Source organism: Ictidomys tridecemlineatus, chromosome 9 (genome assembly GCF_052094955.1).
Source record: "Ictidomys tridecemlineatus isolate mIctTri1 chromosome 9, mIctTri1.hap1, whole genome shotgun sequence".
NCBI classification, from domain to species: domain Eukaryota; kingdom Metazoa; phylum Chordata; class Mammalia; order Rodentia; family Sciuridae; genus Ictidomys; species Ictidomys tridecemlineatus.
Window position 1 is genome coordinate 12,362,853 of NC_135485.1, and position 18,111 is coordinate 12,380,963.

At 32.0% G+C, this 18,111-nt stretch overlaps 1 protein-coding gene across 11 annotated transcripts in view; it reads right to left on the reverse strand.

The window, feature by feature from the left end:
- Lcorl (ligand dependent nuclear receptor corepressor like) overlaps positions 1–18,111 on the reverse strand; it is a 153,110-nt gene that overhangs the window by 21,910 nt on the left and 113,089 nt on the right. For 5 of the 11 annotated variants that reach the window (XM_021722063.3, XM_078021118.1, XM_078021121.1 and 2 more), the window contains exons 6-7: positions 14,065–14,158; positions 1,368–6,169 (exon numbers count right to left, since the gene is read on the reverse strand). The exons of 1 other annotated variant lie outside the window; for it this stretch is intronic. In XM_021722063.3, the coding sequence (XP_021577738.1) occupies positions 1,368–6,169; positions 14,065–14,158 (4,896 nt within the window). Of the gene's footprint in view, positions 1–1,367; positions 12,740–14,064; positions 14,159–18,111 lie in introns of those variants that run through there. 5 more of the 11 variants (XR_013425716.1, XM_078021122.1, XM_005318937.5 and 2 more) reach the window with 3 other exon arrangements.

Sequence of the window (18,111 nt, forward strand, 5' to 3'; positions counted from 1 at the left end):
TTTCCCTGACATGGTATTTTCTATAATGTCATTTTTAGTTACTTTGAGGACAAGAAACAAAGATCATTCTCTCAATTTTGATTTATTTTTCCTAATGGAGTTCTTATTTTGACTATCTTTGACATTTTAATCACTGTATGTTAAATATTTGAAATTTTAATCAATACATACTAGATATTACTGAAAAAGGTATTTTAAAGTTACTCAGTTAAATAAATGAATTTTTAGGCCCATAAAAGTCATTAACCTATTAAAGAATTTAATTCTTCTTTTAATAATTTTAATATAAGACCCATACTACTTAGTTTAGCTTTTAAAAAAGTTTTAAGTAGGTAATCAGAAAAAAAGCCACCAATACTTCCTCAACCCCCAAAACACACCACTAAAATATACAATGTAAAGTATTCTTAAATTTCCAAATGTAGCCTGGAATTCTTTCATGGCAAAGAAGTCATCAGTAAGCATTCACATACTTCTAAATATCCTGCATTGTCCAGCACTTATTAATAAGCAGAGATGAAAATGGTCATATTGGCAACTAGTGTCCCTATCATACTTGTGCTAGGTTCCAAAGGTCAAAAGGTGCCCTGAAGCACTAATACCAGGTCAGTATAACTGAATAAGGAATATATTACTTGTTCAAGTGATTTGTTTGTATTCTCAATGTAGCATGAATCCTAACATGCATATGACTCTTCTTCTCTTACTAGGCTGTGGAAAGAACTTCTCATCTTTCTATTAATGAAAATGAGCTCAATGTCTGATATTCAACATGTTTGCTAATTTATTGAAAAATATTGTTCCTATATTTTTAAAACAAGCAGTCTTAAATAAAGTAAGTTCCAAAACAGTACCAAATGGCATAACAACTTGATGGTGAATTGGAGACTGGTAGCCTAGGATTACAATACATTATAATCAACGAGAGTTTTTACTTTATCCTGCAAGATCTAATAGCTGTTATTTATTAAGAGAATATATATATTAACATACACTGTAGCAAATTTTTAGTTATATGGTCATATTAATCTGGCAAACTGGTTTCTGATTTTATATTAGATCAAAAGCAAAAGTAGACAATATAACTTTTCTACTAATAATATATTGTAAAGAAGCTTCTATGTCTCTACTAAATATATCAGTATGTGTTTGAAATCCCAGGTATATCATTAATGGGAGAAATGCACTGAAACATTTGGCAGCACCTAACTTCATGAGTTTCATACTAGGTGCCAAGAAATTAGGTTGTCCAAGTATTTTAGAAACAAATTAGAATGGAATCTGCTGTTTCTTTTCTACCTGCTAATTTCACACTTTACTCAAGGCACCTAAAATGAAACTTTAAAATTAAGGAGAGAAAAACTTACCTAGTTGGGATTTTGAAAAATAGTTTGCCATTTGTCCACTGTTGTAAGACTGTCGTTTATGTCTTTTTGTTGACAATTCTGTGGTCTTCCATGGTGGTCTTTTTCTTTTGTTCAGTTTGCTAAGAACTTGAGAACTATCAGAAGGATTCTTGTCAAAATTAACACATTTACTTAACTTACTGTTGCCAAGTTGGTCAGCAAATTTATCAGGTAAGGGACTATTTGCTTTAGTATTTTCTATTTCTTTAGCTTGCTTTTTAAAAGAATTTTGCCTAGCAGAATGGGATCTTAAAGTACAGCGCTTTGATTCATCTACATGTGTCAGATGTTTACTTCCACTGTCAACAGATTCAGGAGAGTAAATGATTGTATTTAGCTTAAAAGTATTTCTGTGTTCAAGATAATTGATCTTCCTCAAAAATATTCTACAATCTTTCAAGGTTTTTGACCTCCAATTATTTGGACATACATTTCCTAGTCTCTTTTCAAAATCTCTTTGGCTGCAGTTTGTTCCATTCTCCTTTGCTTCTGACTGAAATTTATTCTCTAAACTAGCATGTGTTTTGAAGTCAGGCATTGCCACCTTCTCTTGCAAAAAGTCATCCCTGATCTCAGGTGGCAAAATACACTGATTACCTACTGCGCTTTTCCCTCGGAGTGGGATGTCAGCATTTGTTCCCCCCTCAGTCTTATTTAAAAACTGGTTCTGGCAGAAAAATCTTAAGTTCCTCCTTTTAGAGTTCCAATCAACTGTTCCAAGATTGTGCAGCTTTCCCTCTCTTCTCCACCTTTCATGGTGCAACCTCTTAAACTCAGTCCTTTTCAATCTAGCTAGTGTTAAATTACTTTTCACATTTAAGAGTGGAGAACTAACCATCTTATGCAGTATATGCAACTTCCCTGATTTTGAAGGAGAAGAGAGTGCAAATTTTTTAAAGTGCTTTCTAAAGGGGTTGGTATTAAAATCACAATATTTGGCCCCTAATTTAATTCCCTTGGTATTTATTACTTCCAAAGGATTCCGAGCATTTGCTTTTCTAACTAGTGAAAGAGACTGTGTTTCTGTTGACTGCATAAACCAGGTACACAGTTCTTTCAAATCATACTTTTTCTGAAAAAGCATTTTTACAGGTGAAACTTCAAGTTCTAAAAGACAAGTCTCCAATGGCTTGGCTACTTTGAAATTATTGTTTTCAATGTATTCTTTCTTTTTATGAGCAAAACTTTCAGCTTCATCTCCACTTACTCGCACCCAAGCATTTGTAATTTGCTCAAATCTATTGTTTAATTCCTCTAATAAGGAATCGCTTGAAGTAGAAGTAGCCCACCACCTGAGCAAAGAGTTTGATGAAATTATAGGGTCCAAGGATACTTCAGAAATGGGCATTAATTTGTTATCTTCCAAACACTGTTTTGCTTTCTTTGCATGTCTAGTTCCTGGGTTATCTTTGGAACTTATTTTTATCCTTGACTGGGCATGTTTTTTCTTCTGATTTTTGCCTTTCTGCCTATGGGGTTTATATGATTTATGAAGCAGAGCATTTCTATAAATAAGTGAGCTAGAAGATGCTAATGAATGCAAGAAATGCAGAGATGGTTTTCTGTTCCTAATAGAATGTCTCAAAGGTAGAGTAGCGACCATACTTTTTGATCCATTTTTAAATATGTCAGCTTCAGTGTGCCTTGTTTTATCCATATTATTGCATTCTTGGTCATGCATTTCTTCAGGCAGAGATTTTTCTAATATATTCTCCTGTTCTAAAGGAGGTAAGCAGCTGCTAATACTTACTTCTCTTTCCTGAGGTGAAACTCTATTAATAGTCACAGATATGCCAGAGATTTTAACTTTCGCAGGTCTACCAGGTTTCCTAATTATTGCCAAAGGTTTCTGATTTGGTCGAATAATGTTCTTAGGAGGCTGAGGTACCACACACTTGTTCTTGACAGGTCTAACATGCTCAAAGCCAGACCCCAAGGCTTCTCCTTGAGCAGTCAAACTTGATACAGCACTTACTCTTTTACTCAAGTCAATTTCATGTTCTCTAGTATTTCTAAGACTGTTATATTCAGTGGGAAAATCATCAATATTATTGTTTAATGACATAATATTGCTGTTTACACTTCCTTCGGAAACATGCCTTTTAGTTCTTCTTGACCTTCCATAAATAACAGTTACAGTAATACTCTTTTTATAAATACCCTCTTTTACTTCTGATATGAGAGATTCTGGGCTCTTCCTCTCAGCACTAAAGGATTCATTTTGGCAAATGGTGATGTCTGTTTGATCAGTTTTAGGTTTTGGCGGTCTTCCAATTGGTCGTTTAATCTGTTTCACAACTTGGGGACCTATTTTTTTAGGTCTACCTGGTTTTCTTTTAAAAGATGAATCAACAGCACTGCTTGAATTTCCCTTAGATTCTTCTTGTGGTTTATCCCTATTCAGATCATCTGTAAACACTGCAGAAGATTCTGCAGATTCTTTTACACAATTGCATTTGTTTAGTTCTCTTTGAAGAGAATCAGTATCATGATTAAAATTGTAATTTTCAAACCTAGCATTTGGGATATCCTCATTTGCTTCTGCGTTTTTTCCAATCACGTGATGCGTTACATGTTTCTCGGAAGGAATATCAGCATTTGATTGCGAGGTACCAACTGAGGTCAATGTATATTTGACTCCTTCACTACTTTTAATCTCTGATAAAAACATGAGTTTGATAGGACTAGAATAGTTAGAAAAAGAAGAGCTTTCAATACCTTTACACTTTGTTGGTACATTTTCAAAACCAGAAATCAAACTATCTGTATCTAAAATAGAAGACTTCTTCTGATTATCAAGTCTTTTGTTATTCAAGTCCATTGGAGGTATCTGTGGACTTTGGATAACACTGCTTAATGACACTGCAGATTTTGATAAACCCTGCCCTTGGCATGTCATTCTGCTTAAAATAGGAGACTTCTCTCGCTCAACATTTTGGTCTTTATCATCAATTTCTATCAATTTCTTAGAAACTTTATATCCTTCTGATAACGGCCCATTATTCCAAGACTTTTTGGCCATACTTATTGTATCTTCCAAACGCTCCACGACAACTTGTAAATTCGAATTCATTGCAATCTTGCTTAGATCTATATTCTGTGAGTTTTCAACCTGAATATTTTTCACTGCATCTTTTTTATGTGTGGAATCAGACACTCTTTTGGCCTTAGGGGATTTTTTGAAAACATAATTGTTCGTTACATATATAGAATACCACCCTGGAGGTACAATATTTCGTTTAGTTCTGTTCAAAACTCCATCACTTCTCAAAGGAGTTTGAGTACTCTCTAATTTTGGATTCTCCCCGTTATTTTTTCCAGCTGAAAATTTCTCCTGTGATTTTCTTATGCTTATTTTATCTGCTAAAGTTGTTTTATTAAAGTTTTCTGAAATTTCATCAAAAGCTGAGTTAGTTTCTATACTATGAAGAGGTAGTTCCAATGACTGAAGAGTATAATTTGGTGGACATGTTTCTGCATGATTTTTATCTTGAAAGCATTTAGAATTTTGTAAAGGCAGCACTTGGCAATGATGCAATTCTTCCTTGTCTGATGAAAATATCTCATCATTGTGCATCAATTTCCTTGAATTTTTTTCATTGTATTTTTTCCTCATAAAATTTCCATCAAGACTAGCAAGTTCTCTTTTGATCTGTAAAGACTGCCTTCTAATGATTGGTGAATCAGGAGAGTTATGCATTGCAAGTAAAGTTTGTTGACGCTTTCGAAATCTTGTCTGAATAATTTTATTTTCTACCTTTTTATCATGTTGACTGAGTAATTCCATAAAACTATAATCACTGGCCTTTGCATTATGCAAGAGAGATGTTATTAAATTCCCCAATTTAAAATCATTATCTGTATTACAATCATTGCTAGATAATTTTACAAGATTTGTAATATCTGTGGTTTCTATTGATTTTAATTTTTCATTAATGCGATCCATTAAATCTTGAAAAATTACAGCAGTTTCACCTTTTTCATAATTTGGAGTACAATTACCACTGGCATCCGAGAATAAAGAATCAGAGTTACTGGATTTTTTAGTTTTATGTATTTTGACTTCATGGTCACCCTTGTTGCTGCTTATTTCTGCTGGTGTTAGAGATGGAGGCTGGTTAGTACTTGTTTCAAGTTTGTTATTTTCTAAGGCTGAAAGCTCTGAGATGACATCTTTCAGTTTTTCAAACCCTTCAGTCTGCACAGGTGATAATGGTGGGGGTGAGGGACTTCGAGATCTACACACATCTTTAAGATTGACTGAAAGATCACATACTTCCCTTGACAAAAGAGGACCATGAAAGGCTGATTTTGTAGAGTGAATGTTTGGTAACAGTCCAGAACAGCACCTGTGAGAATTGTAAGTATCTGCAATTCCTCTATTCATTACTGTTGTAATGTGTTCAATAGTTACAGTTTGGCAAGATAAACAATGTAATTCCTTAATACAGACTGGCAGAGGCACCAAACCTGGGCTTTGTCTTTCATTTGGTAAACACCCTCTTTCTGCCAGTCTATATTCACAACTACAGAACAGACCATGTAAATCATCTTCAAATAGAGGCTTTTGAGATTCTGAAGACACAGCACATGATGTATTACAACAGCAAAGAGAAGTAGCATTCTGCTCTTGGACTAGAAATTTCAACATAGCCAAAACTTGTTGCTGGTGATGTATGCACAAAGATTCCAAAACTTTGCTTAATGCTGATTTTCCTTTTTCCATTTTAGTAGCTTCCTCTGAATTTGCATCAACAGTTGAACTAAAAATAAAAATCAAACAAAAAAATGAATTACAGTAAAAACACCACGATAAGGAGTTATAATTTTGACAGAGTTTGAATAAGATATTTTGGTACTGCTGGACTCCTTCCTGACACCTACAGAGCTGCAATAATGACATCTTGATTATTGTTTAGCAAAAATATAAGGAAGCACAAATAACATAATGTCCAATGACAAAAGTATAGGAGTCAATGCAAAGCCCTATTTTTGCAATATAAAAACTGATAATTATACTTATATTTACATACTGGTAATATTTAGTGTTTTGGATATATTAACATTTAATGTAAAGAATTGAGAAGGAGTTAAAATTTTTGTAAAGTACACATTCTGTGAGTTATTTTGACAATTATCTATGTTAGTGCAAATAAGGAAAATAAAATGTAGGAATATAATCTTATCTTTATTTAAAATATTTTTTCAAATGCTAAAAATGAAATTGTTAAGAAAAGAGAGCTATGTAGAGTTACAAGGAAAATTAAGGAATTTAGATTTAATGTAAGTAACAAAATGTCTTTTCTGAGATTAAGCTGCATTTTTGCCTAATAAAAAAATAAACAACTGGAAGCTATTTATAAATTAAATCTATTTTTAACTGATTTAAATACTACAGTAATTAAAGGAAAACTAAAGGCATTACTTACCTAATTATTAAGTTTCAAATGCAGGAAAATGCCCACTGCAGAAACTAATATACATCTAAGCTTAATGCCCAAATTGCTTATCAATTAATATAAGTCTATGAAAAAAATCTTTTTAATCTAATACCAGCAGCAAGAAGAGTAAATGTATTAAAAGAATTCTGTTTCAGAAAAGTATCTATTTTTATTAAACATATCACCAAACTCTGTACATGAAAATAACCTTTCTTTTGTGATTTGTTATGTATGTAGTTAAATTCCTGATTTATACAAATTTTATTTAGGGTTGGTATAGGGATATACTGATAGTGTTCCAACTGAAGAATGCAGTGTTTTAAATAAAAAATTATTATGTTGGTGTATTAATACAAACTAAAGAATTTTTCTTTTAAAACAAAAGGTGGAATTAGTATTATTTTGCTCCCTAAAACTGGCATAACCTATTTCACAGGTAAATGTGCAATATTTCATTTAGATTTTATTAAAATAATTTGCTATAAAAAAGCCATCAAAGTGATGAGAGATGTGAATTACAATAAAACTTCTTATGTCTACTGCTGCCTCCAGATAAATAAAGCATATAACCTCAGATTCTGAATTTTCATTCTGTAAATAATTTGCTTTGTAAATTGTGTCATATTTGAATTGTACAATGGAATTGACTCTCAGGATTTAAAACAGAAAGTTCAAAACAAGTGCAAAAGCATGAGGAAATGATAGGTATTAAATATTGATATACTCTTATCTAGCAAACTAAAACTTTGTCATAAAAGCACAAGAAAACCCAAAATATCCTAAAAGATGCACTTCAACAGTTTCTAAAGCCACGTTATGTAGCCTATTAATCCTGTTTGTTAACTAATAATGAAAGGGAGGATGTTTGTTAGAAAAATACATTGCTCTGTATCTTAAAGATGAACATCCTTTTGTAACAGTTCCTGAAATGCTCCAAGGCATTTTTCTATTAATGAAGTTAAATACAAAGCTGAAATAATTTGGGGCTGTGGTTAGTAGAATGTGAACTTAGCATGCATGAGGCCCTGGGTTCAATTCCCAGCATCAGAAATAAGTATGTCCTTAAAAAGTAGGAACAATCAAAATGAACAACTAGGGTTAAGTAATCTAAATAAAAATTATAATTTCAATTTCATTAAACTCCAAACATTATGAAAACCACTGATTTTTTATAACCATTTTCTGACATTCCAAGGAAATCTATGCTTTAGAAGTAGAATTTTCTAATTCAGCTCATTCCTTTTAGTGATGCAAATTCATATACCCCGGTGGCCAATAATTTCCATCTGGTGTCTTATTAAGAATAGCTTTATACAGGTACCCATTAGATATTCAGATATTAGGCTGTATCTTATATTATCAGGGTGAATAAGTTTTCAAATTATAGAACTCTCCAATATACTTATTTGGCTTTAGTTTTTTTCTTTTCCTGGTTTCTTCCATCTCAAAGAAAAACCTAATATGAGTAAGTTGAATATACACAAAAGTCATCAATCTACAATTTTTTTCCCAAGTGATTAGAGGCCCTAAACTTATATTTTTCATAGAGCCCAGGTTGTTCTTCATGTCAAAATTTCTTCTAACTTTTCCCTGTTTGACATATAAATGAAAACATCCTGCCTACGTTATGTTACTACCCATTTTTCCATTAGAAATTTATTTTTGAAATATTTCTTCAGAAAAAGTCAATTTCTAATTTTAATAAAAATCCCTTCCTACAGGGAATCAAAGAAGTCAGTGTAGTCAGATTTTTCTTTTGTTTTTCTTTTCTTTCTTTTACTGAATGAGTAAATCAATCACACACCAACAGTGTTGTAAATTTAAGTGCAAAAGCATTGAAGTGCTTTACTACAAATTACAACCTAGAAACACGTTAACTGAACAATTAAAATTCATACAATCAGATTTAGATATATAACAACACAAAGTAGGAACAGAATTACAGTACATTTACAACACAAGACAGATACATGAATTCATTAGAAAATATTGTAATAAATAATTCATGAATTATAGTGCAATTGATTTATGCATAAATATAACTAATTGCCTAACAATCAGTTTATATTAACAAAATCTGTCAAAATCAAGGCAGCCACAGAGTTTTACTAAATTACTGCGACAATGGAAATACTGCAATTAAAAAACAAATACAAGTATTTGTACTGTAAACAACTAAAAAAATCAGTCTCACTAAAGTTAGTATACAATTTAATATAAAATTGTCATTAGCTACCAGAAATGGTTTAAACAACTTTACTGAGCAGTAGTTTTCTAAAAACAGAGGCACTGTTTTTTCTTTTCCTTCTTTTTTATTTTAAATATAAAATACTTGAGGAACATTCAAATAAGTAGAAAGCACATAAGGGTTGCTTTCACTTTCATTAAAAGTCTGCTGAAACTGGATTTTTCAGAAAATTGTCAATTAAGTAGTAACTGGTAACTAAATTTATAAAGTACTTTGAAAGTTTAACATAAAGAACATCTTACTAGAACCACTGGGGAGAAGGGGAACCCATAAATTTCCCTGCCTTTCCTAGTTTGTATAATCAAAAGTTAACTCAATAATAGAAACATTTTGTTTCTTTTAAGTTATGGGTTGATCATTACCTATAAACTATCAAAAAATATTTTAATTTACTATTTCTGACCAAAAATAAATAATACAAGTACTAAAATGCTGCAAATTAACTATAATATTACCTATAAAACTACTGATCACTGTGAAGTCAATAGCAAAATGATCCCTGATTTATGAATCCTGTAAAGTTTTTGGTCAGGTCATCTTTTAAATGATATAAAAGTGTTCTGTAAATTTCCCTTTACTATAAACTTCTCAATCAATTTATTAATGTAAATATAGTGTGAGGAATAAAAAAGCTCAATACAATATAAATATTATGTAATGCATTCGAGCCCCCAAAGTTTTGCAAGTAAAATTCTGTATAAAGAGGTCAATAAAATTGTTTTGAAACATTTACTTTAACTTTGTTTTTCAGTGGGGCGGGGAAGGGGAATATATTAAATAATCCAAGTCTGGCCCTCACAAAATATGGCTTAATTCTTTAAAAAGAAAGATGACCCTGACATCTGCTGTTTTGTAATCTATTATGTATATTTTCTGGGGGGTGGGGAGAGTAAGAGGATTCATACCCTAGTATGCAGGTGACATTAACAGCTGAAAAGAATTCACTACAGATCTCAGATACCAAATAGCTACTAGATTGTGTATTTCCTTACTCGTCAGTTACTTTAAATACATGTAAGCAGTTTTTAAATTTAATAGCTGAAAATCTCTTTAGTATTACATGTATATGTGATTATTAAATACACACAAACACAAGTGTAAAAACACAAGTATTTGACAAGGTGCACTCATTTTTTAAATTCAGCTGTAAGAATTCTGTTTGAACTTGAAAAATCTGACTTAGAAAAATGATCAGAACCTGAATTTTAACAGAGAAAAGGGGCACTCAGAATTTTTAATGTATAAAGCAAAATCCTCATTCTTTATATGGAGGCACATGCTTTATAACATTTTATCTCTAAAACTGCATACTCCATAAATCCAACATGAATACTCTGACCCATATTTTAAAACTGCTATATAAAAATTACTGGTCTCTTATGAGTCTAGTAAAAGTTAAAATGCACTGCCCAGCTTCTAACTACCCAATTAGTAGTGAGTTTACATTACTGAAAGTTCAAAACAGCTTCAGTGTTAAATATCTGTAAATCTATTCAAGACCCTGAACAAACTGCAAATTTGGTTATTAGCAAAATGATAATGTATCGCCCACCAAAATGAAATCTGTAATTCATTTTGATAAACTGAAAATGTTTTGAAATGTCACAGCAGCAAATATATTAAAGTTACACTGAGGTTTTTCAATAGTAGGAGTGTGTCACAATCCTTAAACTTTAAAGTAGTCATAACATCAACTAACCAGCACATTTAAACCAAAATTATCATTCTCAAGCTTTTTCTGTGCACATTATAAACATGCTCTAAGTTGCATTCCAACTTTCTTTTCTAACCTTACACATTAGCTTATTTTTCAAATGAAAAACAAAATTAAATTATTTTAATAATTAAATTTAAATTACTTTTTGTTCTTAGTATTCCATCTTATATTAAAAGATTCTATAGCTGCTGGGGTTAACTATGTGTCAGGTTTTTTTTTTTAAGTATATACCTTATAAACCCCAACTTCCTGCTAAATCAACTATTAAATGATAAATATTAAATTTCATTATACATATTTTTTAAGGTTTTCTTTCTATTCCTGGTGGATGCACTTGAGTGCATTTGTATTTTATAGAATGCACTGTAGTGTATTAATACTGTATATATTAATTTTTCTTAGCATGAAGATAGCTGTTTATTTAAACTTTGATTGGTTCTTTGACATACTTATAACAACTGTTAAGTATGTTATGTAAAATTGTTTACAAACTATTAATATCATATTACCATTATAAGATGGTTTCAACTGAATGGCTAGAATGTCCTTTCACCAATAAAAATGTTTCACTTGACAATTACTTGTTTTCCCACGCTTTATGCTATTGACTACTAAAGAAAACCTGAATTTCTTTCACCTATTTATACAAGGATTAAATACAAACTATCAGAATTAAGTAAGCAACTATATAATTCTGTCCACAGTGAAAACCCTGAATAAAACTTTTTTTTCAAAAGGCATGTAAGTGGTTTTTGAACTGTAAAATTTCATGTCTCCTGTCAAAGTGAGCATTTGTAATTCCCACATGTGTGTATGTAGACACACAAATACACACCTGTGCACACACACACACACACGCACGCACACACACACACACACGTTTTCCTAACAAGTAGTCTACACAGGCTTGCTGTTTTTGCAGCTGCCAGTCCCTGAATCTGTCATGTTATATAACCCAGTGTCTGGTAATCGTAGTTTCTTCTTCGGAGGAGTCTTCAGTGTTCCAGATCTTTCTTTTACCTTGTATTCTAAAGTGCTGTGAGGTACCCCATAAATTCCTTGTGCTTTGGAAACACTCATTTTTCCACTCATTACCATTGCAATAGCCTCTTCCATTATTTCATGATCATATTGCCGATAGCGGCCACGTTTTTTTCTGGGCTGCTTATTATCTTTTCGATCCAATCCATCTTCAGTATTTTCAGAGTTTCCATCAACTGTTCCATTTTTAGAATTAAGACACAAAGGAGAGAGGTCCCCATGTAGAAAGTAAGAGTCAACACTTGAGTGAGTTACAGAACCAGAACATTCTATTTTGTTCTGTTTAGGGAGTATATTTTTCAGTTTTTGGAGCGCTGATCCTTCTAGGACTGAAGAGGTTTTGGAAACTTGATACATAACATCCAGCAGACCAGAACCGTCGGGTTGTGATTTTGAAACAGAACTTACTCGTAGCTGAGGAATTTTTAATTGTACAGTAGGATTTGAAGTTTCATATTGAAGGCTTTCATTTTTTTCTTTAAATTGAGTAACCATTTTCTGTAGAGTTAACTGATGGAGGTAACTGGAAGCTGTTGGGAATTTTAATTCTGAGGTTTCAAGTAGATTGAGTTTACTTTTTTCTGTGCGCTCTGCTTGAGCTCTTGCCCACAAGGCTACTTTTTGCAGCACTGCACAAGTTTCTTTACTGTCTTTATATGAGTAACTATCATTGAAATCTCGAGTTTTGTTTTTAAAAGATGCAGGCTTCCCTGCTGGTAAGGCTTCTAAGTGGAGAAGTAAAGTTTTTTGAGGTATGCCATAAAGTATGCCTGCTTTATTTATGTCCAGTGCTCCAGACTGAATGTCTTTCAAAGCTTTTGAGAGCAAACCATCTGCAAACTCAGCACTTCTTTCCACATAGTCCTCTCTGTTTCTGTGTAGTCTCCTGGATGGATGGAATGAAACGATGGTAAACTGATGCATGAGAGACTCTCACACAGCTATGGAAGGGGAGGGTCCACTCCTTTATTATACTCCTTGCTTAGGTAACATCACTGCTTATGACACTTTTAAGTCTGTGAGATGTGGTAGTTACTCCTTATCAAAGCAAACGTTACAGTCCTGGTAGGACAATGTGTCAATGATACGGTGGCCTCAAGGGGCAGACCTTCCAAGAACATAAAATCCTAACTCAGTATTTGTAAAAATATTCTCATGATGTTGCTATTCCTCTGAAAGATGCTTGCAGAGCAACACTTATAATTTTTATTTGTACAATTAGAGTTCCATTATAAAAAAAATACCCAAATCCTAAAGGAGTTTTTGTTAGTAGAAACGTGACGTTACCGCTAAACAAGTAATAAAAGAGTCAACCCATTTAAAGGAAATTTGTAGCAGCAAGAATATTTCCAAACACAAACATCCCCTATTTCCACAAGACTAATTTTCCTCTAGACAAAAACTTAAAATTTGAAACGAGGTGTATTTGAATAAAATACTTTTCTTTTTAGACACTACGAGTTATTTCTAGTATAAATGTTTCAGGTAATTTTCAGTTTCTAACAGAAAGCTTATAATCTATTTTATGACTCAAACACTACAGCAGCCTTATTTGAAACAAATGACACTCTACATCTCAGATTTAAATGTGACCAAAAAAGCTTCCTATGTAGTTAATGGGAAGATGTGAAAGTTACAAAACAAGGAAAAAAATCCAAAAGTCCAACAGAACAGCATTTCACTAGTATTTATTTCAATTTATTCAATGACAGCTTTCAAAACATGAAAGGATTTTTCATGGTGACTACTAGATATATTAAATCATTTGCCACCACATCTAAAGCATAATAAAAAAATATAAACACTATAAACTAGCTTTAAGAATTAGTAAGTATAGTACTTTTAGAATTTGTTCATTGTTTTTAAAAAATTAAATATTGAAATCACATATTTCCCTTAAAACTGCCTCCTGAATTTTTAATGTAAAGTTATCTTACTTGTCCTGCTTCTTAGGTTGCATTCTATGATTAAGCTGATAGTTCATTTTAGTAACATGAACTAAAGTTTGGTGATTGTTCTGATAACTTTTCTTTAACAGAAAGAATAAAAAAGAAAGAGAAAGGACAAATGAAAGGTATGAGAGAGACACACTTATGAGTGACAAAAATTCTGGAGGAAAACTATGTCAATACCACTCAGAATATTATTAAGAGTTCTCTGCAAAGATAATTTTACATTAATATTAAATTATATTTCCTAGATATTGCTTACCCAGCCATTGAATTTTCAGAAGAAGGATCACATATAGATGACTCTTCAGATTTTATGCTGGTTTTCTTTGTAGAGAGATCTAACACTCCATCCCCTATAATTTTTGCAAGAGAAAAAACTTTTATATTTGTAATAGATAGGCAATCCTTACATTTTATCATCCCATATCTTGTTGAATTCTAATTTATGACCTAAATATTAACACTTGTATTTGATATGTGGCCATTACCTATTTGTCTTAAATGGTTTTAGCAAGGACATGACTGGGAAGGCAGTACATAGGAAAGAAAGAGCAGAGAAGGAACTGGCATTGCCAGATGATTTGAAGAAAGTAACAGACAACATATATAATTGTTTTGTATGTGTTTGTGTGTGTGTAATCTCTTTGGAATCAACTCTAGAATCCCCTTTCCCACAATTTTGTAGTGAACAACTACTTGATTGCTGAATCATGACTGTTTTCCACTAAAGGCTTCCCAGATGGTATTTTGGGAAGGTGGGAGAAATGCAAGTTGTACAAAACAGAAACAACAGGAAATGTGATGAGTAAGAGAACTGAATAATTAGTACTTATTAGGATTAGCAATATATGGCATATATACATTAGGTAAACCATTGACTCTTTGAAGCCAATGTATGTGCAAGAACTCAGTGTAAAATTTGACTATTTTAAATTACTGAAATGTACAAAAGTTCAATCTTTGCTTATGTAATATGTTGTAGCTATACCTATGATTATATAAAGATATAACAATAACTTCAGGGAAAATAACCTGTTATAAAACAACTTCTTAAGTATTTGTTACTAAAATGCAGTTATTATTATTATTTAATACTGTATTAAAAATTCAATGATTCAGATATTGTTAAGCTGACATGCTTCTGGATCAAAAGAATAAACTATGCATTTGAAACTCAGTGATATACAATACTGTAAATGTGTTTCTACTGTTATAAGAAAATACATGTTTAAAAATATAGTAAATAATCTGAATGAGTTAAAAGAAATCAAACCAATTTTATTGTTACTGTATCAATTCATGTAATACTTAAGTGTTCCAGGGAAATAAAAAGATGAAAACATAAAAATAAAGCATCCTATCTATAATCTCCTTAGAACTGAATAATATTTTGAATGTTTATTTTATATATAGCTGTTTTAGACATCATGAGACCAACAGTTAAAATAAAAAAAATATTCATTTTCACGATTCTTAGCATCCAGTGAGATTGCTCATGCAATACTGCCACCTGCCAATTATGGTCGAGCCACTTAAGACAAAATGCAGAGTAAGCTGAGAAAAAAATGAATGTAGAGCTGAGGAGGCTGCTATTTTATAAAGTGTGATCATAAGTGCAGTTCTCTTTGTAAGATGAATAGAACAGAGGCTACTATGGCTGAAGTACAGTAATCCAGGGTAAGAATGAGATAACATCAGAAATTTAGGAAGAGGGTACACAGGGCCACTTGGGCAATTGTAAACCTTTCCATTTTATTCTGAGGCAGACAGGACACCAATGGACAGTTTTGAGCAGAAGACTGACATGATTTTAATTCATGTCTTTAAAGGATCAATCTGATGTGGGGAGAGTGGACTGTAAGGGTCTGAGGGTGCAGTAGGGAAACTTGCTAGGAAAATGCTATACTATTTCTCTTTTATGGATTTTTACTCTGTTGGTTTCCTCTGCCTAAGTGTCCTCTTCTTTCTGTCACTCGCACTCATCCCAATTCTCACCAAATTTTACTCATTATTCAAAGGCTCAGGACATAACTTGTACTTGGGTGATCATCATCCTTCTAGGTTCCTATACCAGCAACATTTACCTGCATTATTTAACAGTCAGCAGGTTGTATTCTATTTGCTTGTATACTTACCAGTGTTAACTGAGGACTATAAGATATGTAAATGCAGAGAACATGTATATTTTATTTTATCCCTTCTGCCTAGAATAGTACCTAGCATACAATAAATGTTCAATAAATATATGATGAATAGAAATTTGAACAACTCAAGGAAATTTGGTGTGCTTAGACTAGAAGGATAAAAAAGGAGACTGGAGAGCTACAACATACCTGGCATGTAGTACCTTTAAAAATTGTTCAAGTATCTTGCTCCACTTTATCAATACAACCTGATTTTATGCTTGGTGTTCAATTCATCTCAAATCTTATGCTTCTCATGTATCTAACCATAGCATGTTACTGAAAAATGCTGTGTGATGTCATGTTTTTCAAGTTGTAGTACACCTTCCCTTTGCCAAGAATGTTCTTTCCATTTATTCAACTTGCCAGACATCCTTGAAGATCCAGATACCCTCTAGAAGGAACTTATTATTGTTTCTCTGTGACAACAGCATCCTATAATATTTATAACACTATCATGTTCTTATTATGTATTTTTCTTTCCCATGACACGAAGTTCCTCAAGGTAAGAAATCTTATTCATTATACATTAATAGTTCTAGAACCTACTAAAAGAAGAAAAGTTGTCTTCTCTATATTTCATCATTTCTTTTGTTCTTCAGCAGTTAAAATTTGACTATTTAAAAGACTTATGAGAATATCTTTTTCAAAAACTATTACTGCCTCACCCATATTTGTATTTATTAACTTCGATTTTGTTCATGTTTTATGTACAACTTAAAGCATATAAAATACACTTATTCTACATCTAATTAATAGTTAAAATTTCATAATAAATTAACAAAATTTCCCCAGTTCTAAACTCTTCTACACTTTTGATACACTCAATTAAAATCTAATTATTTCCCAAAACAGAAATAATGAAAGAGGTACAGGGAACCCCTTCTTTCTCTTCTACATGCAAACTATGGAAAAGTTAGGTTTTAGCTTTCTAGCTAATATAATAAAAATTTCTTATTCTTTCTGAACCACTACCACACACAGCCCTGGTTAAAGCTCATTTTAATCTGGATAAGCCAGACATAAGCCTTGTTATGCTTTCCCTAGGAAGTCTAAATTATGTACCTGGTGAGCAATGCTTTCATCTTTTTTCCATAGCCCCTTCTCCATATTTAGGCTGCCCATGTTAAAAGTTTTGTTCTAAAGATATTTGACAACGAAGCAATATATTGTCTGTATTTAGTATCGTCAAAAAAATAGTCACATTAAAATTCACAATAAGATTTTCAGAGTAAACACAAGATATGTAAATATATTATTCAATAGTTTTAATGTACATTAAGAATGTTTAGATAAATTTTAGTAATCTATAAAAAATCACTTTTATTACCAGTATATCACTTAATATGAAAGCATGTTGTCAATGTCATGTTTCCTTTTTCTACTTTCAAGCCTGCAAGCTTAAGAGCTGAAAAAAATTAAGAAGTTCCCCCTAGGGCTTCTTAATTAGAAAAGTAAAAATCCTAAGGGAAGGAGAAAGACATTTTTGGGAAGAAGAATGGAAAATAAGAAAGATCAGCAATGGGGGCCAAAAGTATTTTCTTGCTCCTGCCGATGATTGATAATCTGTCTGGTGATTACATCTGTCAGCATCATACCTTTACAATGTAGATACCACATCATATCTACATTGGTTTTTTCTTTTTTTTTGTGTGTGTATCTGGCTCATATATATTATATATATAAATTTATAATATATATTATAAATTTATATTATGTGTGTGTGTGTGTATATATATATATATAAATTTTTCCCCAAAACTATTGAGACTTAACTCCATGGACAAAAACTAAGCACTTACTATGCTCTTATAAGGAGACATAAACAAAAGGCAGAGGATAACTAGTTCATTCCCACCACTGTAATCTGTCTTCTTTTATTGCAATTTGTTTCCCATTCACCTGTTGGCAAGTATCTGAGTTGTTTTAATTTTTCACTGTTATGAACAATGATGAAATGGACATTTTTCTGAGTGTTTTCATATTATAAAAATTTATCATATATTAGATATATATCTAGAAATGAAAGTGCTATATAATGAAGCATGAACATTTTGAAATACAGTAGATATTTCCAAATTTCAGGATTAAGGAAGAAAAGTGCATGCTATTTATGTGAATTT